Source organism: Mandrillus leucophaeus, unplaced genomic scaffold (genome assembly GCF_000951045.1).
Source record: "Mandrillus leucophaeus isolate KB7577 unplaced genomic scaffold, Mleu.le_1.0 Scaffold281, whole genome shotgun sequence".
NCBI lineage: Eukaryota > Metazoa > Chordata > Mammalia > Primates > Cercopithecidae > Mandrillus > Mandrillus leucophaeus.
In genome coordinates this window covers 325710-351205 of record NW_012102932.1, presented here as the reverse complement: position 1 = coordinate 351205, position 25496 = coordinate 325710, and the positions used below count along the sequence as shown (strand labels likewise).

General features: G+C 39.5%; 1 protein-coding gene across 4 annotated transcripts in view; it reads left to right on the top strand.

The window, feature by feature from the left end:
* PTCD2 (pentatricopeptide repeat domain 2) overlaps positions 1–24150 on the top strand; it is a 37074-nt gene extending 12924 nt beyond the window's left edge. For 3 of the 4 annotated variants that reach the window (XM_011985226.1, XM_011985227.1, XM_011985225.1), the window contains 5 exons: positions 2154–2245; positions 4965–5078; positions 8901–8975; positions 17457–17570; positions 22998–24150. In XM_011985226.1, coding sequence (XP_011840616.1) covers positions 2154–2245; positions 4965–5078; positions 8901–8975; positions 17457–17570; positions 22998–23222 — 620 coding nt within the window. In that variant the 3' untranslated portion in view covers positions 23223–24150. Of the gene's footprint in view, positions 1–1670; positions 1750–2153; positions 2246–4964; positions 5079–8900; positions 8976–17456; positions 17571–22997 lie in introns of all 4 variants that reach the window. The other variant, XM_011985224.1, reaches the window with a different exon arrangement.
* The last annotated feature ends 1346 nt before the right edge of the window (positions 24151–25496 follow it).

Genomic DNA, 25496 nt, shown 5'->3' with positions numbered 1-25496 from the left:
ATCTGTCTTCTCTACTTGCTCTTCATAGACCTCACTAATAGCTGAAATTAATTTTTTTTTCACTTGTCTTATTCATTGTCTTCTCTACCAGAATTTAAGCTCTGCTGGATTACAAACCCTAGTTGGGTTTGGAGCAGGGTGTATGTATGTCCTGTTTATCATTTCTTTATTCTCAGCACCTAGAACAGGGTCTGCGTAGTAGGTGCTCAGAAAAGAGTGGACTTGAGCAAGGCGTTTAATGACACATTTGAATACCATGTGTCCCATTATCAGGGCACACAAAATGTTGAGATGTTAGCAAGATGTTGGTCAAAGGATACAAAATTTCAGTTAGGTGGAATAAGTACAAGGGATTTTTCTGTACAACATAGTGACTATAGGTAATGACAATGTATTGTATTCTTCAAAATTGCCTAAGAACAGGTTTTATGTACTCTCACCACACAAAATGAGTACATTAAGTAATGCATCTGTTAATTAGCTTAGCTTAACCATTCTGTAATATATACATATTTCAAAACAACGTATTGTTTTTTGAGTTTTTGTTTGGATACAGGGTCTTGCTCTGTCACCTAAGCGGGAATGCAGTGGCACTATTATCATAGCTCATTGCAGTCTCGTAACTCTTGGGTTCAAGTGATCCTCCCACCTCGGCCTCCCAAGTAGCTAGGACTCCAGCCTTGTGCCACCACACCTAGTTAATTTTTTAAATTTTTATTACTTTTTTAAGAGATGGGATCTTGCTGTATTGCCCAGACTGGTCCCGAACTCTTGGCCTCAAGTGATCCCGCCTCTCTCTCCCAAAGTACTGGGATTACAGGCGTGAGCCACCAAATGTATTTTTATTTGTCAATTAAATGCATACATACAAGTTGGAAAAAAATGTTGAGAACCACTGTTTTGGAGAATTATTTCAAAAGGCGAGTAATCAATTCTGTATTATCCGTTGCCAAAAAAAGACCATAGTTGTGAGACCCTCCTGCCTTAGTCCTCAAGTATATTTATAGCTACCATTTCATGTTAATAGCTGGCACCTAGTTTCTAGGACCACTCTGCCAGGGTTAATTAGCTAGTTTCTTTTCTCCTAAGCATGACAGATGACGTTTCCTTAAAGACGTCCTTCATGGTAGTTATGAAACCCAGAGATCTCTTGCTGTACCTCTCAGCATGACAGCCAAGAGAGTGGAAAGCATTTTAACTTTTTTCTTTTTTTTTTGTTTGAGACAGAGTCTCGCTCTGTCACCCAGGCTGGAGTGCAGTTGCACGATCTCAGCTTACTGCAACCTCCACCTCCTGGGTTCAAGCAATTCTCTGTCTCAGCCTCCTGAGTAGCTGGGATTGCAGGCGCCTGCCACTATGCCTGGCTAATTTTTGTATTTTTAGTAGAGACTGGGTTTCACCCTGTTGGCCAGGCTGATCTTGAACTCCTGACTTCGTGATCCACCTGCCTTGGGCTCCCAAAGTGCTGGGATTATAGGCGTGAGCCACCGTGCCCGGCCAACTTTTTTCAAAAATAAAACCTGAGTATATAAAATATATTAGAGAATTCAGATGGCCAAATGAGCAAAGTATGCAGAAAAATGAGACCTGGATAGATAAGAGACAGTAAAAGTACCTCCTCAATAAATAGTTTTAACTTTTAACCAAACTGTATTGTTCTTCTTCATTAGCATTTACGAGGTTTCTTCTCAGACTCCACATCATTCAATATTTTGATGGACATGTTATTTATCAAAGGCAAATATGAAAGTAAGTACTGCAATTTCTATTTGCTGAAAAATTCTGCTATTTGCTGGCCTGGGAATTAGGGGAGAAAATGAGTCATGCAAAAATGATTCTTATATCCCTGATAAGTGGCTGAATTCTGGAGACCTTATGAAGTTTGAAAACATCGTATTGCATATCGTCCCTTAAACTAAATGTCCCAGATTTTACTTATGCTAAAATTGTGAAGCAGCTTTTAAAACATTAGTTCTTCCTGTTTGACCTCATAGTTTATTTCAACATTTAGCTAATTGCTAAATGACTTGAGAAATAGCTTTTATTTTGTTGAAATACACTTTTCTGTAGATAGTGCTGAACAGATGAGAGCTTTGGGGGCCAACAGTAGAGGAAATCTGATTAACACTGCGATCCACTCTCACTTTTGGCAGGTGCTTTGGAAGTATTGATAGAGATGAAAAACCAAGATGTGAAGTTCAGCAAAGATACCTATGTTCTTGCTTTTGCAATTTGCTACAAACTGGTAAGACTCCTTCCCCTAAACTTTGAGAGCATTGTGGGAAGTCTTTGAGAGAGGATTTTTTTTCTCTCTATAAATAAAATTCAGTTCCTCTGAAGTCTGTTTTCCATCTGGTGCAAATGTTTTAATTTTAAATGTATTTATTTTTAGAAAACTCAAGTTAGCCCTATCAGACAGTTTTATGGGAAAATTTTTTCATCTTTCACTCTTCTCTGGTGATTGTGTGGATAGTGAGAACAAGAGGCAATGTGTTGGGTTTGGGCTCTGCTTTAAAGTCATCTCGCATGCTGGACTCTGCTAGATCCATCTTCCCTGTTGTCCTTGTCTATGGAAATCTTAGCTTCCTTCATTGAGCTTTCAAGGACTACTTTGTCTTCATATCTGAAGGTTTTTATAGTCACTGAAACTGGAAGTGATGTTTGTCACCTCCAGATATCCCTTAATTGTGCTCTATTTGTATCACCTCCCTGGTACTTCTGACACAGCCTAATGTTGTACTTAGTAGATGCACGTTCCATTCTCTCCACTTGAATGTGAGCTCCTTGAGGCATCTTTGTATCCTACCACCTAACACAGTGCCTGCTATCCAGTAGTTCTTTAATAAACATATGTGACATGAAAGTGAACGCTGAGGACAGAGACCATGACTTATAAGTTCTTTTATCAATACAAAAAATTAGCTGGGCGTGGTGGCATGCACCTTGTAATCCCAGCTACTCAGGAGGCTGAGGCAGGAGAATTGCTTGAACCCAGGAGGCAGAGGTTGCAGTGAGCCAAGGTCGTGCCACTGTACTCCAGCCTGGGCAACAGAGTGAGACTCTGTCTCAAAAAAAAAAAAAAAGTTATTTTATTATTACTGTACCAGGATTATTTCTTGCCTACAGAAACTGTTTCTTCAAAGTTTAGTGAATGATTATTGAAATAGTGAAATGATCAATGTTTAATGTATTACTGTTGTCATTTATACCATTTAAACTTTGGAAACCTGGCACACAAAACCTCTTTGTACTGAAAACAAAGGAACACTAAGCGAAGTGGAAGAACATGGGCTGTTGAAAAACCCTCCTGAAGAGTGTAGCAATGCCAGTTTTCCAAAACAAGGGGATAGCTGGGTTATAGTGGAAGGAAAACCAACTGGAAATTGAGAAACTTGGAGTCTAGTCTCCACTTTGGTATTATATAGCTTATATATATGGCTTATATAGCTGTGAACTGATCACCTATCTCATTTTACAAATGAGATAGATTTGGGAGTCAGCAAACTTTTCTTATAAAAGGCTAGATAGTAAATATTTTAGGTTTTGGGGGCCATGTATGTCTTTGCCTCATATGAACTCTGCCCCATATTATTTGTTTTTGTTCTTACAGGCCTTTAAAAATGTTAAAGTCGTTCTTAGCTGTAGGCTACATTTAACCCAAGGGTCATAGTTTGCTGACCTCTGGATTCAATAATTCTTTCATTCATACCATTCTACAATTCTAGGAGGCAAAAAAAAAAAAAAAAAACCACACAGCACTAGAGCATCACTTACTCAGCATTGTAATTCTCAGCCTTCTCATCTTCCACTTAGGGATGCCTCCCTGAGTGTATGCTGCAATGATGAGAATTTCAGTTCTGCTTAGAGGCCATGCGCAGTGGCTCACGCCTGTAACCCCAGCACTTTGGGAGGCCAAGGCAGGCAGATCACCTGAGGTCAGGAGTTCGAGACCAGCCTGGCCAACATGGTGAAACTTTGTCTGTACTAAAAATACAAAAATTAGCCAGTGGTGGCACATACCTGTAATCCTAGCTACTTTGGAGGCTGAGGCAGGAGAATCATTTGAACTGGGGAGGCAGAGGTTGTAGTGAGCCGAAATCGTGCTCTTGTACTCCAGCCTGGGCAACAGAATGAGACTCTGTCTCAAAAAATAAAATAAATAAATTAGGAAAGGCCAGAGGATTTTCTCCCCTGTGTTGTGTCCAAGAATAACTTGTTTCACCCAGTGGAGATGAGTTGAAAAAGTGATCTGGTCAGCCAGTAAAAATTCCACATCAGTTCTGGGAACTGTCCTCTCTCATCCCATTTGAACTCTATTTTGACAGGAGTTGCAACTCCTGTCATGACAGATGACATAGTTGCACAGCCAGGCTGCTCTCATAAACCTAATCCCCCACAGCATGCACAAAGGAAGAGGATTTGGTTCTACCACTGCTGTTTTTATATCACTGACATTCTTGGATTTTTCTTTTTGAGGTTTCTGTTTTCAGAGGATTATTTTATAATTTATGTTCAAATTAGTGTTCATGTTTTCAAATATTTGACATATGAATATTTTCAGATTGGAAATTCCCCAGAAAAAGTTTCCTGGTGTTGTTGAGCCTTAATCAGCTATTTAATATAGTAGCAGGCAGAACCTTTATACTTGTAAACTATGGGGTCTGTGTCTAGAAACTAGCCTGCCCAGATACAAAGAGATGTGTTTATTTTCTGGTAAAAACTGCCCCGATTCAGAAAATTGAAAATGAGCTTTAAAAATAAAGTTAATTTAGATTTGACCAGCTAACATATCAGTAGCCTGGTGTATTTGCAAATAGTGTTTATATGGGGCTTAATCTTTTAAGTGGCTTAAGGTAGGCTCTAGGAAATCCTTACAAAAGGAACTCTAAATATTGAGCACTATTAATCATTTTATTGAATTTAAAGGTTTATAACATTAATCGAACAATCCTGTCTCCTCACAGAATAGCCCTGAGTCTTTCAAAATCTGTACTACATTAAGAGAAGAAGCTCTACTCAAAGGAGAAATTCTCTCCAGGAGAGCATCCTGTTTCGCTGTGGCATTAGCTCTGAATCAGGTAAAGCTTTGTGGTGTACATAAGTAAACTGGGAGTGGCCAGGACTTCATTACTTTTATTTGTCCTTGCTTTTACTTTTTTCCTTCTGACTGCATCATAAAGAAGTAGTCCCCATAAAGAGACCAATGCCTTTGTTGCTATGGCAACCTATATCTATACCTGTACCGGCAAAGAATGTTTATATTTACAGTTGGGGACCTAACATGCATTTCTAAATAGAAGGGTAGAGAAATTTCTCAAGTAATTAAAATGAAAATTGCAAGTCATCGGATGACGTTGTAACGTTCTCAGAGAACAGTTTAATTTAATGCTCTCCAAAGTTGAATTAGCCTCAGATGAATGAAGACTGCTGTGTCAACCCATTGTAGAAGTGGAATCCATCACATACTTCATAGTTATACCCAACTACTGCTGTTATTTGGGTGACTTTAGTGATCATTTAGCCTCATTCCCCTGACTGGACAGGTGGAGGTAGCAGAGACCCAGAGATAAGAGGGGACCTCCCTGAGGTCATGCCTCAGTGATGCCAGAGTTAGAGCTGGAACCCTGGAACACACATCCCTCTGGAAGAGCCTCTCCTGAGATTTCCTATTCCAGAGCCTAAAAAATATGAAATGCTTTATATGTTTCCTATGTGGTAAAAGGAAATTTTATAGCAGAAAAATAGTAACCAAACCAGGTTGTTTTCCTGGCTGGTAAAATATAGCTGGAGAACTCTTTATTATTAGAAATCAAAACATGAGGGTGATCCATTTCCATATACTGCTGGGAAGAGTCACTGAAGGACGAGACTTAAGAGACTTTCTAGGCCTCTGCTGGGCCAAGATCATTTTTTTAACTTTCTAAGCTTCTCTCGCTGTCCAGGGGAATTATTTTGTCTTCTTAATCTGTCATGAGGTGAGTGAGTGAATTAAAGTCTCTTCGAAGACATGTGTTTTTCTTTCTTTGTATAGCTCCTGTAGTTTTTCTTTATTTAAGTCTAAGTTATACTGTTTGGTGCACAGATACATCATCACTGTTACATCATCACTGTGAATCCCTCACTGTAGCATTATAAAGTGCCTATCTAGGAATGTTTACTGCTTTTGCCCTGAATTCAACCTTATCTAATATTAATAACTCTATCCCTCTTTTTGCTTATTTCTCTCTTTGTTTTGATGAGGTTTGCATTTGCTCAATATATAGCTTTTCCTATCCTTTATTTTTGCAATCTTTCTGAATTGTTTTGTTTGAACTTTATCTCTTATATACTGCATAAATTTCTATGTTGCTTTATAATATGATGCTAATCTTTTAATATCCATTTATATTAATATGACATATTTGATCTTAGGTCTCATTTGATGCTTTTTGTTTCTGTAAGTTTTTCTACTATCTTATGCCATGTGGTTATTTTCTCTAGTTGGTATTTTTGCTCTAGTGGTGACTTTAAAACCATAGTTTTGATTTTCTTAATTCTTTAATTCTTTGGACAAGACCTGTTAATTCCCTAATATAAGTAATGGTGAAAATAGTGTATTTCCTCTGTTTTTCATCTTATTTTCTTCCTCCCCCTCCAACATCCAATTTTAGCTCATATTTTACTTTGATAGTGTTCACTTTACTCTTAAATGTACTTGATTTGTTAGTTTTAAGTGATATTTTTTGGCCTGCTGATAATAAAGATAAGGAAATGGGAATGCCTTCTTCACCTTTCATCTCTTTTCCTTCTCTTTCTAACTTTCGTTAGTGTTAACGTTGCTTCATTGTCCAGGCATATAACATTTACGCTCTGTTCTGTAGCCATACTCCCCACTTTTGAGTCCTTTGTATAGCTAAACAGGTTGTTAGGTGCTAATTGTTTTTCCAGTTTTCTCTTTGTTGGCTGAAGTGAGTATTTTAGTAAATTCTTTGGAGGAACAATATCCCTTGAGTTCTTGGTATTTTAAATTATTTTATTTGCCTGTTGTTTTTGTACTTGAACTACAGTTTGGCCAGATTTACAATTTCAGGGTGACATTTGCTTTTCTTGAGGTACTTTTAGACATTGCTTTTCTGTCTTCTGGTATAGAATATTGCTATGGAGAAATCTAAGGCCTGCCTGATTTTTTTCCACTTCTGATTGATGTGATCTTGTTCATTTTTCTCATTTCTATCTTCTATATCCATGGAAATATTTTTCAATTAAGGTTTCTTCATTGGTGGCCAGTTATATTCTTTGCTTTTCTTTTTTTTTTTTTTTTTGTTAGAGTCTCACTCTGTCGCCCAGGCTGGAGTGCAGTGTTGCAGTTTTGGCTCACTGCAACCTCTGCTCTGCCTCATGGGTTTAAGTGATTCTCCTGCCTCAGCTTCCTGAGTAGCTGGGATTACGGGCATGCGCCCGTCAAATTTTTGTGTTTTAGTAGGTGTGTTCCCAGCTAAATCTTTGTATTTTGGTAGAGATAGGGTTTCACCATGTTGGCCAGGCTGGTCTTGAACTCCTGACCTCAAGTGATCTGCCTGCCACAGCCTCCCAAAGTGCTGGGATTACAGGCATGAGCCACTGTACCAGTTGTTTTCTTAATTTTGTTCTACTGTGTTCCTTTCCTCCTTTTGAAAATACCTTCTTTATGAGTGTCATGTGGTGGTTCTTTTTTGACTATTCATCGTTGAAAAGTGTAAGTTTCAGGCCTAGCACAATGGCTCCTGCCTGTAATCCCAGCACTTTGGGAGAGGGGAGGATCAGCCAAGACGACAGGACCAGCCAAGACGACATAGGGAGACCCTGTCTCTACAAAAAATAGGTAAATAAATAAAACAGGTGCAATAGTACATGGTACATGCCTGTAGTCCTTGCTGCTCAGGAGACTGAGGCAGGAAAATAGCTTGTGCCCACGAGTTTGAGGCTCCATGATTCTACCACTACCCTCCAGCCTGGGCAACAGAGCAAGACTCCGTCTCAATAAACAAATAAATAAATAAATTCAAAAATAAAAGAAAAACTTGTTTCTTTTAGATCAGTCATTTGTAGATTCATGTCAGAGAGAGAGAGAACAACAGAGCGGGACACCAGAGCACTGTTCTAGACTAGCAGGATTTTTCTTCATATAAGCCAGAGTTTTGTCTACAAGTATACACAGGCTTCATTTTTTTAAGTCAACAGAAATAGGCACTGAGGTGGGTTTTGGTATGCAGTCTCTTCTCTGCTGCTGCCGTCTTAGGAACCTCCTGCTTCCTATGAATATGGCTTGTCTACGGAAACGCTTGACTAGCCTCTTCTCTGCCACCACAAGGATCCACGGAAGTTCTCTTTACTAGTCCTACACTCTGTTCTCATCATTGTAAATAGGAATTTAGGTTTTGTACTTCAGGTTGTGCCCTTACCTTTGAGAGTTGTACTTTCTTTGTAGGTTGTAGGTTCTTTGTGAGATACAGAGCACTGTCCACCTCTGACTGCTTTCTCCTGAACCCTGCCAGCCTCCATTTCCAATGTTTCTGGCAGTGTTTCCAGCTCTGCTGTGGTTTGAGGTTTCTATGTTCTAATTATGTATGTCAAAGACAGGCTTTGCACTTTGTTCCTTGTTCCTTTTTTAGAAGCTGATTCCAATAGGAGAAGGGGAAATGCCAACTTTATGCCTGCATCTTAAGAACTGGACTCAGGCAGGCTGTTAAAACATTCAACAATATGCGACTGGATGGAGCGTTTTATGGAGTGTTCAGTTTTGATTTCCGAAACATTTTTTCTTTGTGGACTTCAAAACCCTGAGGTCACCTTAATAGGAATATGCTGCCTTCTCTAAGTGAACTTTTACAATAACATTAGTTCCTATGATATGGAATATGATTTGTTTCTCTTCCTTCTAGAATGAGTTGGCAAAAGCTGTGTCCATTTTTTCTCAAATCGTGAATCCGGAAAGCATAGCCTGCGCTAATTTAAATGTAAGTGACTTCTTTGTGGTTTAAGGTAAGCCTTGAAATGTATTATAATAAATGTATTATAATAAAATTATGCTTAAATTTTTTGGCTGTATACAATGACTTGATCTGCCAAGGTTTTCATTCAAATCCACAGTCATTTATTGAGTTCCTCTATGTGAAAAATTACAGTTATCACCCTTGTGAGAAGAATCAACACAGCTGTTGCTTCCAGGAGTTTTTAAACAGGTAGGAGAGAGGTAGATATGCTCATATATAAGACATGGCTAGATGCTGAAGACATGAGGCGTGGCTAAGAAAGCTGTAGATGTAGGGACGAGGAGGGGATGGAGACAGATCCTCCAGGGTCTTTACCAAGCCTTGAGAGAAACCTATGTGCTAACTGCATATTATTGGTGGTATCTAACTCATGGCATTGTTGCAGTTAATCAGCTTATATACTTATGGTACACAAAATAGTGCCTGACATGTGGTAAACATTCAGTAAATGTTACCTATTGTCATTCTTATTATGTTGCCAGTATGCCATGGTCCTCTTCCCCATTAACTTACCTGGGCCACCCAGGACACTTATTTGGGACCTTGTGGTCTGGGTCAGCAAGTGGCTGCACGCGTATCACCAAGACATGCAAAACCTTAATCCCTAAAACTAAAAGCAAAGGAAAAAAAATTATCTCAGATTCGCCAGATTCATGCTAATAATAAAGTTTGAGGCTTATTACCACTTCCAGAGTTTGAGCAGTGAGTCATGAAACCTTCCTGGACCAATTATAAAAGACTATCTTGTCATTAAGGACACCATAGTCCCCATTCAGCCTGCCCATATTGAGACTCCTTGTATACTGCGTCTGCTTGTGTGTAGGGAGTTGCAAAAGAAAAAAACTTTCAGGCGCTTATAGTCTTCTGAAACAGTCAAAGGATTGAGATGAAGAAAACATTTTCAGAAGAATGGAAATGTGTAAGCATTAGCATGACACAACTAGGATAACAGGTCACAATCAATGGAGTATTCCAAGATGAGTAGATGAAGGGGGTCGGGGTGGCCAGCAGGAGCAATGTGAGGGACCCTTAGGGCAGGTACCTGCTGAGCAGTGCTCTGGAGGAAGACAGGACTGTGGGGTTGGAGGGAATGACGTGGAGGGTGTTATTTGTTGGGAGATTGGCTTTGGTGGAGCTTCTATTTAAAAGAATATGAACTGTGGCTGGGCGCGGTGGCTCACACCTGTAATCCCAGCACTTTAGGAGGCCGAGGCAGGTGGGTCACGAGATCAGGAGATCGAGATCATCCTGGCCAACATGGTGAAACCCCATCTCTACTAAAATATAAAAAATTAGCCGGACGTGGTGGCGTTTGCTTGTAGTCCCAGCTACTCAGAAGGCTGAGGCAGGGGAATTGCTTGAACCTGGAAGGTAGAGGTTGCAGTGAGTCAAAAACGCGCCTTTGCACTCCAGCCTGGCAACAGAGCAAGACTCTGTCTTGGAAAAAAAAAAAAAAAAAATGAACTATGAATTGTAACCACCTCTTACTAGCTCTGAGTCCTTAGGTTAATTTGCCCCTGGAAACCCCCCAATTTCCTTTGATCTGAAACAGTAATAGTAACTATCTTTTTGTTGTGGGGATTAAAATAAATAATGCATATAAAATAGTTAGCATAGTGCCTGGCAGGTAGTCAGTGTTCAATGAGTATTTGCTAATACTAATAGTATTTGTTTGACATGAGTTAAATTAAAAGGAATATTCATTTGTACCAAATCCTAGAACCTAGTGAACAGGAATTATGTATAACTCCAAACTTCTGAAAGAGTCATACTTAAAGATAATAATGCTTTTCAGTTCTGCCCGTAGTAGTTATCTTCAAATGTCATCCCACACCAGTGCCCAGGTGATTTTTCAGAGAATGACTAGATGAGCATTTATGGTAAATTTTGGAGAACAAGGTCAGGCAAGAAGTATGCCATAAGAATACCTCATATTGGACCTCAACTTTACTTTGCAAAATGCTTTTACATGAGAGAAAGGTGAGCCCAACGAACCAGAAAAATGGAGACAGTGATAACAGAGAACTTGAAAAAATGAAATGAATTTGGAATGGAAGAAACAAAATACTAGAAAAATATCGACAAAGAGACTTTTTAGTTTCAAAGGGCGTAAACCTGGAGGGCATGAACTCAACTAAATATACCTGATAATGGATTTGATATGAACTGATGAATGCCATAAGAAAGCAGGGAAGTATGAGGGCTCAGAAATGAGTTTATAAGGCATTAATGGTGAGGCAGGGGAAGCACCAGAAAAGAGAGGGAAGGACTCGCAGCTTTGTAGAAATTCAAGAGGCTGAGAGCCCTCCCTGTCTTAGCCTGCTGCAGGTAGCTGCTGTTCATCTTGGGGGCTGAAACAAACTACAGGTCAGAGCAGGTGGGTCAGCCTGAAAAGCTCATAGGCTAAAGCAGGTCTGGGAGGCCAAGGTTGGCAAGGGTCCAGAGTCCAGAAGGTTGGGTCATTTGAGCAAGTGATATCAGTAAGCTAAACAGACTGGGAAGCCTGGTCTTCCAGCAGGCACACTATGTCTTTGACTTCTCTGCTTCCTGCTGGATATGGACAGCTCTGGTATTCCAGTATATAACTGCTTCTGAGAGTGTGTCCTTTAGATGACCCATCTATCATGATGGGACAGAATATAACTGCTGGGATTAGCAAGATACTCTTTCACTAAAGCTAAAGCTATCCAAGTCTCTTATAACATCAGGTAGGAAAGAAAGGAGAACAGGGGGAAAAGTGTTTTACTTGGATCATTGGTCACTCTTCCTAGAGTTCAAGCAAAGTTGAGAGTTTCGGTACACATTGGTGATAAGCAATCAAACTGTGAGGTAAGCAGGGTTTTAATTTAATTTATCTAAGGTATCATGCTTGGTACTTTAGATTTGTTATACAACTTTATCAAAACAAGTTTTCTCCACATTATAGATTCAAGGGTAAGTAAATTACCTTAGTTCTCCCAACTAATTAAATAGCAGAGTCAGAGTTTTAACACCAACAACTCTGACTGTGAAGCCTAGGATTTCCCTACCACTCCAGACCTACAGAGATGAAAAAGGTGTGTCTCTTTTATCTGGGACTAGGATTAGTGTCTCCTCTTGAGTAATAAAAAGAACACAAGACTGGATGTCAGAAAACACAATCCCACTAGTGCATGTAATCCACCTCTGGATTTAGATTTCTCATCTCCTTCCATCCTGGCCTATCTCTCACAGTTATAAGAATCTAGTAATGGGCTGGGTGCGGTGGTTCATGCCTGTAACCTCAGCACTTTGGAAGGCTGAGGTGGGTGGATTATTTGAAGTCAGGAGTTCAAGACCAGCCTGGCCAACATCGTGAAACCCCATCTCTACTAAAAATACAAAAATTAGCTGAATGTGGTGCATGCCTGTAATCCTGGCCTACTTGGGAGGCTAAGGCAGGAGGATTGCTTGAACCTGGGAGGTCAAGGCTGCTGTGAGTGGAGATCACGCCATTGCACTCCAGCCTGGGCAACAGAACGAGACCCTGTCTCCAACAACAACCGAAAGAATCTAGTAATGATTTGATTTCTTTTTTTTTTTTCCGCCAAATGAGAAGCTGCTTTGGTGGAGTTAAACGTGAGCTTGCTGAGCATGAGATGGTCCATTCCCAATAGGAGGAGCAATGCAGGGCATGATGAAAAAAGCATGTGCTTGCCACCAGGCAGCAGGAACAGCTCCTTTCCTCTGAGGGCTGGAAAAGAAAGTCAGCCTATGGATGCAGTGGGATGGGCGTGTTTCAGGCAAGGACTCCGCAAGGAACCTCGAAGTGATACTGAGTATGAATCATCCTTTCTGAACTGCGTCACAGAACTACCCACTGTCGGGAAACTTAAAGATAGTTTCAGTGTTTAAAAATTCTCAGGAAATTCTTTCAAATGTTCAACCCAAATTTCTCATGTTGCAATATAAGCCTATGTCATCTTCCTCGGGGATGATGAAAAAGATATGGTTGCCATTCTCAAGTTTAGTAATCTTTTAGATTCTAGGTGTCTGTTAGTAGACCACAGTTTAAAAAATGACTGCATGGACCTTACCTTCTCCAAGGCTGACTCATCTGCTTGAAATCCTTAAAGGCAACTTGTTAATTATTGAGCGATGGAAACTGACAGATAGGCTGAGTAGAGTCTGTTTAGTCAGTATTCACAGAAATAAATGAAACTTTTTTTCTGATATGCTTTAAAAATTAATGCCTTATGCTAAAATCTTCTGCTGCTGTCAATTGAAATTTGAACTTACAAATTTTCTCCCTAACTTAATTGTTTTATTAAATTGTTCCTGTTACCAGTGTGACCCAAAGGGCCCAGTTTCCTATTTTCCCAGCTAATTCTTAATACATACTGCGTTGTTTTAACAGATCTCATCAAAACACATGTATGTTGACACTGCCTTTTCAGTCTGAATTTATCTCAAACATAGACCCTCTTTAGCAATGCTGCTTCACGTCAAAGAATTAATTTCCACTTCCGAATGTGTCTGAAAGTAGCAGAGACCCACACAGGGTAACTTTCCACTGATTGTATTTGAATTCTAATCGTTTGTCTATAAACCTGGCTTGTCTACAATTGGAGATCCACTTTGGAATTGAATTTACCTTGCAAGGGAATTGACAAGTGGTTTTGCTGCTTTTATCATTTATTTGTTAATACGGGTGAATGTCTTAATGCCCCTTTCTCCTACCCACTTAGGTCACCCTACAGTTCTAGCTTATGCTGGGAAGTCTAGGGTGCACAGGGAGGAAAGAAGACAGGACTCATTTCTCACAAATTCCTTCGTGGCAGCATCTTACTCATATGTGTGAGTTAAGAATTGCATTTGTTTGGGAGCATTGTAGTCTCCAAAAATAAAAATAAAAGCCTATACAAATTAGAGCCTTTATTTTTCTTCCATGTGGAAAACGAGTCTGGTCCGTCCATGCCTGGTGTGGCATTCCATGATGTCATCAGGAACCCAGCCTCTTTCTATGTTTCTATTCTACCATCTTTAACACGTGACTTCCATTCATTGCATCCCCGGTCCAGCAAGAAGTAGGAAAAAATGGGAGTGAACAAAGAAGTTCATCCCTTTTAAAGATGCTTTTTCAAATGTCTCATCCAGCAACTTGTACTGGTGGTGTTATTGGCCAGAACTTAATCCCATGACCACACCTAATTGCAAAGAATACTGAGAAATAGTCTTTGAGTTTCATACATACATGAAAGCATCTATTAAGGTTTGGGTGTTCTGTTATCAAAAAAGGAGGAGAGAATGGATATTGGTTAGAAAACTGGCAGCCTCTACCACATTATGATATTCTACTTCGAATATAGCAAACCTAAAACAAAAATAAAAGAAACAAGAAATGTAAATTTCTGCATCCTCAGGGCTTCTGTTCCCTTTTTTGTTCAAAGGTATCTAGTAACGTATTTCCTGATGCCTCAGAAAATCAAAGAGGCAGGAAGCACATGTTCTTTAAGTAGTTTTTCTTACCAAAATCTCCCCTGTTCCTTACTAACTGAGTTTCCCAGTCTTTTGTTTGAAATCTGTAAGATTAAGGCAATGTGCTGTACCCTACTTTCGTTTTCTTTAGCTGAACCCTGAGACTGGTTTGAGATAAGCCCCTAGCTTTAAACTTTCTCTTTGCCTTTTATCAGTAACTGCCTCATGTGCATTGCCCTTCATCAATGTATTTTAAGGTAGTGAGCCTTGTTTTTGAAGTCCCTACTGAATCAGAGAGAGTTGCTGGAGGGAGGAAGAGAAGTTGGGAAAACTTAGGAAGAAATATTGAAATCTCCCAGGGAGCACATCGTTTCTAGCAGAGGGCTCTAGATGGTTTATTTTTGTAAATTGCTGGGGGAGCCAAGCTCCTCTTCTTGTTTATTGTTATTGAGGGTTGGCCGGGTGCCTTGTACTACATAGCATTGCATTGAACAAGGTAGACTTGCCTTTGCCTTGGACACCACCGTCAACCAAATTGGGATTGGCTTTTACTAACAAAGGTATTAAGAACTGTGAAGAGTCACAGATTTTTTCCCACTTGGAATCTAATGAGTTAGCCTGCCCCAGTTTCATGGATGCTAGTGGAGTATACAAGACAAAGAGAAATAAAGGACAATTTATTATGTAGCAGTGGCCAGAATATTAGCATCTTTGCTTCAGTTACCTGAGCCCCAGTTCCTGCAGGGAGACATGAAAAGCTCTATGTGCCTCTTGCACACATAGCAAGTTGCTTTCAAGAGAGGAACCCTGAGCTTAGAAAACCCAACTCTCTTATGATGGCCAATAAGCATGCCTGTCCTTTGCTTTGAATGTGACCCTGTGTCTGTTGTCCACAAACATCCTTGAAAAGGTAGTCTGGAATAAAAGCAGTCAGTGCTTTTGCTCTCAAGGCATGCAGAAATTTGAGCGACCCATGGAGAGTTGTCTCCCAAAAAGGGTGTGCTCATGATTTTTCCTGGGCTTTAGAACACTGAATTTAAATTATGTTCTTTGTATTTAGTCTACCTGGGATCATTTCATTCTGTTCTTCAGAACCTAAGACAACCCCTTATCCTGATAAGTTACTAAACAAATACAAAATGTTACCAAATAGACTGGTGAGAAAACAGCTGGTTTAATATAAGAAAGGTAAATCTCTTCCAGGAAAACTATCTTTTGTAAGGATCAAGAGCCTTAAAAATATCTCTATGCTTTGACTTAGTAATTTCACTTCTGGGAATCAAGTCTAAGACATTACCAGTTTTTCAAAGTACATATGTACACATTGGTCAGTGTAATAAGGTATGGTATATTTCCATGATGAATTGCTATGTATGTGTTAAAAAGTGAGGTTTCTTTTTTCTAATATTAATGCTATGAGGAAATAAATGTCTATTGTATAGTAATTGACCAAAAGTAGAATCACATTTTGAGTTTGGAAGATTTATACATCAAATTATAAACAGTGGTTGTAACATCAGTTGGTGAATTCTCAGTTATTTGCACTTTCTTTAAACTTTTTCTTGAATTATACTAGTGAATATTGGTAATTAGGGAGGAAATGTGGTTTTTCTTGTGTTAGTTGAACCTGTCTGGTGGAAGATAGGTGATAGTGTCATTTTGAAAGCACACTACAGCACCCAGTTTTGAAAGTTCATTAATAGATAGTGTAAATAGGAGTGCCTCATTAACATTTCCGCCAGCTTCCACTCTATGCCTGCAGTAACCTGTGTGTCTGCAACTTCCTAACAACAGAAAATGCTGAAGGTACCATTTGCCCCTAGCCAGTTCTGGTTGTCCGTTTTCACACTGCTTTAAAGAAATGCCAGAGATTGGGTTATTTATAAAGGAAAGGGGTTTAATTGACTCACAGTATCACATGGCTGGGGAGGCCTCAGGAAATACGATCATGGGGGAAGGCGAAGGAGAAGCAAGTATCTTCTTCACAAGGCAGCAGGAAAGGGAGAGAGCAAGGGCAACTGCCACTTATAAAACCATCAGATCTCATGAGAACACACTCACTATCATGAGAACAGCATGGGAGAAACCATCCCCATGATCCAATCACCTCCCACCAGGTCCCTCCCCTGACACCTTGGGATTACCATTCAAGATGAAATTTGGGTGGGGACACAAAGCCAAACCATATCACTAGTCTTATGAGACTGTCTGATTGTCTCATCCTCTGAATCTAGAGGATGTAGAAAGGAGGAAACCAATATTTTTGTTCGCTGAGTATACTGGTATTTTATTTAATGTTCATAAAACCCAAAATGTGAGATCTAAATCTATTTTCCCCATTTTACAAATGAGGGCATTTAAATTGGAAGATTAAGTACCAGTCCAGAGTCACTTAGCTGGTACTTGCCAGTGTCTGGATTTCAGCCCAGGTATCCAGGCACCAAAGTCTCTGCTCTCTCCAGTGTTACCCTTAAACAAGTTTTGAAGTTGTAGGCTTTTTTTGTTTTTTTTTGTTTTTGTTTTTTGTTTTTTTTTTTTTGAGATGGAGTCTTGCTCTGTTGCCAGGCTTGATTACAGTGCCACAATCTCACTGCAACCTCTGCCTCCCAGGTTCAAATGATTCTCCTGCCTCAGCCTCCCAAGTAGCTGGGACTACAGGTGCGTGTCACCATGCCTGGCTAATTTTTGCATTTTTAGTAGAGATGGGGTTTCACCATGTTGGCCAGAATGGTCTCTGTCTCTTGACCTCGTGATCTGCCCGCCTTGGCTTCCCAAAGTGCTGGGATTACAGGCAAAGTTGTAGTATTTTGACTAACTATTGGAAAGCACACTTTGGCTCGTGAGCATACATTTAAAGCACTTTTTTGAACTTGTGCAAGCAAATAAGTTAGGAAGTAGGATCAAAGTAGGGTAGGTGCCTGTAAATGAAGGCTTATCTAACCAGGTGCATTTCTTAGCATTGAGACACTGACTAAGTCTTGGTTTTGTTTGTGTCTTCTTAATATTCAGGTTATAATCCATATCCAGTCAAATGCATTGGAAAACCTGATAGAGACTCTAACAAATGCTGCGGAAGGAAATTTATCAAAATTTGTGAAAAGACATATGTTCTCAGAGGAAGTGGTGAGTATGCAAGTGCTGCAGAAATCATTTGAAAGTGAAAGGACACTCTTAAAAATGTTCACTAATTTCTCCATTCTAAAGCTTACCTTAAAGAAATTGTCAAATATGGCAGCTTCTCTGTTGTTCCTGTTTTAAGACTTCCATGTATATGTGCAAAGATTTTTTTTTCTTCCAACAGAATATATCCTCTGAAATTCTAGGAAACTTTTTCCTTTTACCTTATTCTTTTCTCCACACTTTGTGTTCATGAGCCTTGGCTCTCTTTTCCTTCTAGAGGACAATTTTACACATTTTTCCTTTTCACTCAAGCCTCCAATACCTTCTCCTCACTTTTCACTCTCAGTTGATCACCTTATTTCTTGTTTCATGGAGAAAATAGAAGTAATCCAAAGACAATGACTGCTACATGGACAACCTCTGGCCCCTTACCCTATATACCCGTGATCCCATGACGACTGGATACGCCTCTCACACCAGCCTCTCCAGTTGTGCACTGGATCCCATCCCCTCTGACCCACTCCGCAGCATCAGTCCAGAGGTTGACTCACTCTTTTGGGCATCATCAGTATCCCCTTCCCTGTGACTCCTTCTTGTCAGCAAATAGTAGGATATACTATCTCTCATCTTAAAAAAGAAAAACAGTCTTCTATACAAATGAAAAGACAGACCATGTGTTTAGATAAGAAGACCTACCCTCATAAAAACTCAGTTTTTTCCAAGTTACTGTGATAATGTAGTATGACTGCAGTAAAAATATCACTCTGTTTTTTTTTTCTGTAAAGGTTAGTTGAACAAACAAGACTAGCTAGAAAAGCCCTGTGAAAGAGGGGCAGTAAGAGTTGCTAGGTCTAGCAGATCTCAAAACATGTTAAAGTTTCTACAATGCAAACTGTGGCTTAGAACATGAATAAGGCAGCTAATGGGACAGAATAGAAAGTGCAGACAGAGACCGAATTGCAGATACAAATTTAGTGTAACATAGAGGCAAGCATCTCAAATCAATCTAAATGGGTAGACTAGTAAGTAGTACTAGGATAAGTAGAGAGCCAATAGAAAAAGATACAGTTGTATATGTTCTTATACCACAAACCAGGATACATTCCAAATGGATGAGAATTTAAATTTTTAAATTGAAACACACAAGTAGTAGATATAAACATTAGTAGATTATTTAATGTCCTGGGAGTGGAAAAACTTAGCTTTCAGTCAAAATCCAAATCAGTAAAAGAAGTGATAAATTTGACTAAAAAATGTGAAAACCTGTTTTTTCGTGTGGCAAAAAGTCCACAAGCGAAGTCAAGAGGTACGTAACAAATTGGAAGAAAGTACAGTTTTTAATCATACTGACAAAAGGCTAACTAGCCCTAATATTTCAAGAGCTCTTTTTGAAGCCAGGTGTGGTGGCTCATTCCTGTAATCCCAGCACTTCGGGAGACTGAGACAGGCGTATCATGAGGACAGGAGATCGAGACCATCCTGGCCAAAATGTAACCCCATCTCTACTAAAATTATAAAAATTAGCTGGGCGTGGTGGTGCATACCTGTAGTCCCAGCTGCTTAGGAGGCTGAGGCAGGAGAACCGTTTGAACTAGGGACTCGAGATTGCGCCACTGTACTCCAGTCTGGGGACAGAATGAGATTCCATCTGGGAAAAAAAAAAAAGAGCTCTTTTTGAAAATTCTGAGAAAAGAACCAACAACCCTAAAGAAAAATGGGTAACAGATGTGGACAGAAGTTACTAAAAATGAATCGTGAATGGCCTTTAAACATTAGAAAAGATTCTCTTGACCATATCAAGAGAAATGCAAAATAAAACTACCCTATGATATTTCTCTTGAATAGAAATCTGCAAGCTTGCCAGCCTACTTGGTTGGTGAGGCTCTGAGGAAATGGGCACTTTCATCTGATGCTGCTAGAGGGAATACAGATTGGTACACTACAAATAATTTCACCCTTTGACTCAATCCTCCCACTTCTTGGAGTATATTCTAAAAATATATTGGCAAATATAAAGAAGTTGTATGTACAAGGTTATTTGTTGCAGGCCAATTTGTAAGAACTGCAGACTGGAAAAAAGCCCAAATTTCCATCAGTAAAGGACTAGTTGTACAAATTAGGGTCTGTTCGTACAAAGGACTGCCATGTAACTCACAGGAAATGAGGAACAGCTACATCATACACTGTTACGGATCACCATTTATATGGATCACTTAAATATGTTTTTAAGTGACAAAAGCAAGATGCAAATGGGTATGCGTGGTATGCCTTAAGAAGGTGGGACCATATAGTTATTTTTATACATTTACATTTTTGGAAAACACTACGGATGGAAAAAGCAAAACTTAAGTGGTTATGTTGATTTCTTTTTCAGATCTTTTTTTATAGAAATACTGCTGATTTTTGTATGTAAATTTTTTAACCTGCAGCTTTACTGACTTTATCAGTTCTAAAGGTTTTTTTGGTTGAGACTTTAGGAACCACAGTTAATTATTATGCACATTTCAGAAATGCCAAAGGAGTAGATTTTTAATGTTTCACTGCAGAAAAAGACACATTGGTAGGTGATGAATAGCTTTATTAGCTTGACTGAATCTTTCTATGGTGTACACATAGATTGAAACATCACATTGAACTTTATAAATTTACACAATTATTTGAGAAAATAATTGACAAATTATTTTTTTAATTTACTTAAAAAAATTAAGAAATAAAAGTTTTGAAAGTGAAAGTGAGGGATTGAAGCATGACTTTTCCAAATGTACCTTGTTTGTATATTTAACTTAGGAACTATTTAAATGTTTGCAGAACTATAAAGCAGAGTTAAATAAAAACGAAGAGAAAAAGCAATTCCTAAAAATGGAAAGTGAAATGAAACAAATGAACCCATGTGTCACATTGATGGCTTAAGTACACAAATTGGAATTCTTGTAGGTCATTTGAAATATAGTAATTTGTATGTCTCTCATAGCATGTAACAAGGTGAAAGAAGTGTAAAAAAATTGTACATTATTGACAGTGATCATGTTGTTAGTGATAATACTGATATTGTCATTTTGACCAACCAGGCGACCTGTTGGTTGGTCCTCCCTTCCTCCCTCATTTCTCCTGCCTCTCCCTTTTATAGTTTGGTCCGGGCTGCAGCAGGATTGGCACTAGAGGGCAGTGGCTGCTTCCTCCTCCTGCTCAGTGTTGCCTTCCCAGCCCTGTTCCATTTCCTCACTTCCACCCAAAGGCTTCTTCCTGCTGATAAAAGGGAGCTTGTCAGGAAAATGACTGACTGGATATGGTTGATTTAAAGCTTCTTTCTATTTGCGGTCTTAGCTCTGTGTAGGCTGTGACCCACCCAACCCTTTTGGAGTAAGTTTAGCAAAGTAGGGAAAGTAGAAGCATGAACAGATTTTAAAGTGCATAGTTGTGTGTATGCGTACATGTCAAATGCAACTTCCGTTTTCTCAGCAGCATTGATGTTAACAATCATTCCTTAGACCTGATCCATCAATACATTGTCACCCATTTGTATGGCTAAAGCACCCAAACAAACTTCATATTGAAAAAATACTCATATAAGACTCTTTTACTTAGAAAATGAACCTCCAGTTCAGTGTCTTCCCTCTGGTTACTGTGGGACCACTCAAGGAACTGCTTGATGAGAAATGGATTGATTCATGTAATTCCAGTAGCTTTGGAGCTAGTTCTAAATATATATGTGTGAGATTGCAAGTGGAGTCTTATATTGTAAAAGTCTGCATTTTACAAATGGTGGATTTAATGTTTATGCCAACAGTTATTTAAAATGTGTCATGTAGGGAGATAAGACTATAAAGTATCATAGGTGCTATTATACCACCACAGGACTATTGAAAAGAATTGCTGATTTATTTCTGTAGTTATGTAACAGAACTGTTACAGTTTTTAGATCAAAATTACCTCCAGCTTGGCATGTTTGCTCTGCTGCTTTTAGAAGCCATATGCTGCACGTTAAGTCATTTTCACCTTGAACATGAGGACTAAACAAGCTATTCTTTTTTAAGAACATTAAGAAGTGCTTAAGCTGCTTGTCTGCAGGTATAGTTGGGAACCCTTGTCACAAAGGAAGATGTGCAGTTGCAAATAGTGTTATATATTTGGAAGAGGGCCAAAGGATTTGTTAGGAAGCTTCATCCCAATTCAATTCCATCAAGAAATGTGTTGAGATTCTACCCTTGATAAGGATTGAACTAAGTAAAATACTGATTTTATTCAGAAAGTAGCTTCACATTCTCCATTCCAGTTCACCCATTTTTGGGGTTAAATACCACCATATACTTGTGACTCTACTATGTATGCCTCTAGCCTAGACCTCTCCTTCATGTCCCAGACTTGTATATCCAACAACCTTCTAGACATACCCATTTAGGTGTTTCACAGCCATCTCAATCAGGTCCAAACAGAGCTCTTGATTTTCCCTTCCAAATCTCGTCCTCCCTGTCTTCTCTATCAGGAAATGGTAGCACCCATCATCCAGCTACTGAAGCCCCAGTTGAGAAGATAGCTTTGACTCCTCCCTTTCCTTCACCTATTCAAAAATTAGTCCTTTCAGTGTAAACTCCAAAATATACCTCACATATGTGTACTTCTCCATCTTTTCTGTACCTTTCCCAATCTAAACTACCATCCTTTCTTATATGGGCTGTGGTGTGGGCCTCCAGAATAGTCTCCACATTTCTGTACACTCCAGTTCATTCTCTATGTAACTTTTTAAACATAAATGAGATCATATCCCACTTTAGATGCTCTGATGGCTTTTTTAGAATAAATTTCAAAAAACTTACTGTGAAATGTATATAAAGCCCTATATAATTTGGCCTGCCTCCTCCTGCTCTAATCATTACATGGAACAAAGTTGATTCCACTGGTGTATGACCTCCTTTACTTGGTGTGTTTCATTATATATGATGTGTTATTTGAACCCCCCTTGTATATTAGGTATGATTTTCAAGTACTAATTTTGGACTTTCTGTGTAGCTTTTGGAATCCCTCATAGTAATACTTCTGTGTGCCCCACTACCCTGGTTTTCACCATTTTAGGTGTATACATACCATAATTTTTTTTTAAAGACTCACTCTGTCACCCAGGCTGGAGTACAGTGGCATGACCACAGCTCACTGCAGCCTCTGCCTCCTGGGCTTAAGTGATCCTCCCACTACAGCAACTAATTTTTAAAATTTTTTTTTGTACAAAGTCTCACTGTGTTGCCTAGGCTGGCCTAGAAATCCTGTGCTCAAGTGATCCTCCTGTCTCAGCCTCCAAAATTGCTGGGATTAAGGCATGAGCCACCGCATCTGGCCTACCATACATTTTTGTTCATTTCCATTTCTTTTTCTAAGAGTTATAGTAAGAACAAGGAAGAAATCTTGCAGAGATGTAATGTTCTTGCTTTTTTCCAGCTGGCCAAAGTGAGGGAAAAAGTGAAGGATGTGCCTGCCCTTGTGGCCAAATTTGATGAGATCTATGGGAAACTACACGTCAGTGGCCAGGTCACCAATTATTCTTTGGATGCTGTGCTCTGCTACACCCCCAGGGACAAGAAATCCCACACATTGCTGTTAAACAAGAGGATGGTCAGCCGTCGCACCTTCCGGCCACTCAGCCAGTCCCTGTTGGCTGAGTAACACTGGTTTCAGTCCACCTATGGATCTGAGGGGCCTGCTTCTAGTGAGTTATTGCCTTTCCTAAGAAGTCAGGCATCGCACTTCAGCAGACACTGTACTGACACTTGGTCTCCTCCTGAAATTCCCAGATTCACTGAATGGTACCATGCCAACCTGTGAGAAGTTATGTTGCATCACTGTGAAGGTCTAGATGCAAGCTTGGCTCCCTCAGAAAGGCACTTCCCTTTTGCACTGCTGAGGATCCTTGAAGGAACATGGTCAGTCTCCAGTTCAGCTTCTGGCACCAGAGTGGAACCCAGTAAGCACCATCAGGAATGAATTTCACTACAACTGTGGACAACTCTGATTTCCAAGGGAGTAGTTACTTGCAAATTACATCCTTGCTGAATTCAGGAGGTCTAAAACCCTACTCTACCATGTTAGAAAACAGCCCAGGATTTTCTCATTGCTCTGCCATCATATATATCTATGACTAGAGCCCTCATTTTTCCATCTGCAAAACAATAATGCCTATGTGTATTTGCATATAGATTTGAAATCTTCATTCAAGGTTCGGTAGAATCAGATTTTCTCAAAAATAAGATAAATAAGGTTCATAAGCAAACTTGATGGGATTGTGGTTGTTTTGTTCTCTCAGCAGCACAAACAAAACCAGAATTTAGCCTTTAGGACTGCTGAATAAGCCAAATTTAAATGATTACTGCTTTGATCATGGGTAAGCCATGTGCTTTTCAAAATAAGTGCCACTAAAAGCCACATAATGCTTAGGTTTCTATGTGGATAATATTTAGTCCTATAGTTTATCTTATTTGTTAATGATTTTTCTCTCTTGAATGCCTCATATTAAAAAAAAAAAATGTGCCATGAGAGCAGTTCAAACCTGCTTCATACTTATGATGGTCTGAAATATAGTATGTGTTGAATTTTACCGTATCTGTTCACCAGTGAGCAGAAGATACACAGTGACCCCACCTCACTTGCTCCTTTTGTTTCAGAAAGCCCAGAGGGTTGCTCAGACCTCGGGAGCTGTCTGCCAAGAGTGCTGCAGACTCTTCATTGCTACCTCCAAAACTAAGACTGTTCACTTGGTGGTTGTTCTGAGGCAAGGATTATAGAGTCAGAAACTGTAGACTAGGAGGAGTCTCCTAATTAATTCCTTCATCTTTCAGGTGAAGGAAATGATCCATGCAAGAGATCCCTAATCTCACCTGTACACTGTGTCCCAGTGAGAGAATCACAGCGTCAGGTGTTTGCTGAATCCAGGTCTGAGATCACAATCCCACCTGAGGACAGGATCCACATATGAGAGTCACAAATTGGCATAATTGATTTGTGGTAGAGCTGAGATTAGAATCCAGATTCCTAGTCTAGTACCTTCCCACTGTACCACATTATGTCTGCAGAGGGGAAAAAGGAGCAGCTCTTAAGAAATAGAATACTAAGGGCCCCCGTGACTGTGTGGCCCTGGGCATCCTCAGTTTCCTCATTTGGTAAATGGGGATAATAGTACCTACCTCTTAGGCTTGGTGTGAGGATGAAATGAGATAGGGAATATAAAGCAAGCAGATAGTGGCTGGCACATAGTACATGCAATATGTTTGAAACTAGTTAAGGAATTATAAAAACAAATGAGTTCTTCCTTCTCAAAAATACTGAATTTCTTTTCCTTGTACTCTGTGAAACACTGGACAGCCCCATTTAGAGAAACAAATTCTCTGCCCTCATAGAATCCTAATTGTTTCTGTATGTGTCTGGTGTTTTGCACACACGCCAAAAAAAAAAGTGCTTGGATTTCCCCACCTTCAGTCTCAGTTGCTTCCTGTCCCCGCAACTTACTCTTCATCTTCAACTCTCACAGTTCAAATGGCTCCAGTGCTGTGGGTGAGTGTGGCCCTGGTTGTTAGCTAACAACCATTCATTAGCAAAATAACCAAATTTTGTGAGCAGTAAATAGCAACAAGCTTCCCAGTCCCTGCTGCTCAGGTGGCTGGTGCTCAGCTGACTGGAAAAACTGGTCCATTCCACCTGTCCCAGAAACCTTAGTGCAGAGGTAACTAATATGCATAATGTTCACCCCAAAGTAATAGATAATTCTAAAGTCTAAAAAATTCCAATAAAAAAGTGTTCAATATAGGTTATGATGGGCATTTCATTCTTTAAAACTCAGTAATTCCTTTGAAAAAATGGTGTTTCTTTGTAAGCAGTAGTTTGCCTACATCATTTACTTATTCTGTTTTTTTCTGCTTTGGGGTTGTTTTGGTTTTTTTTTTTTTT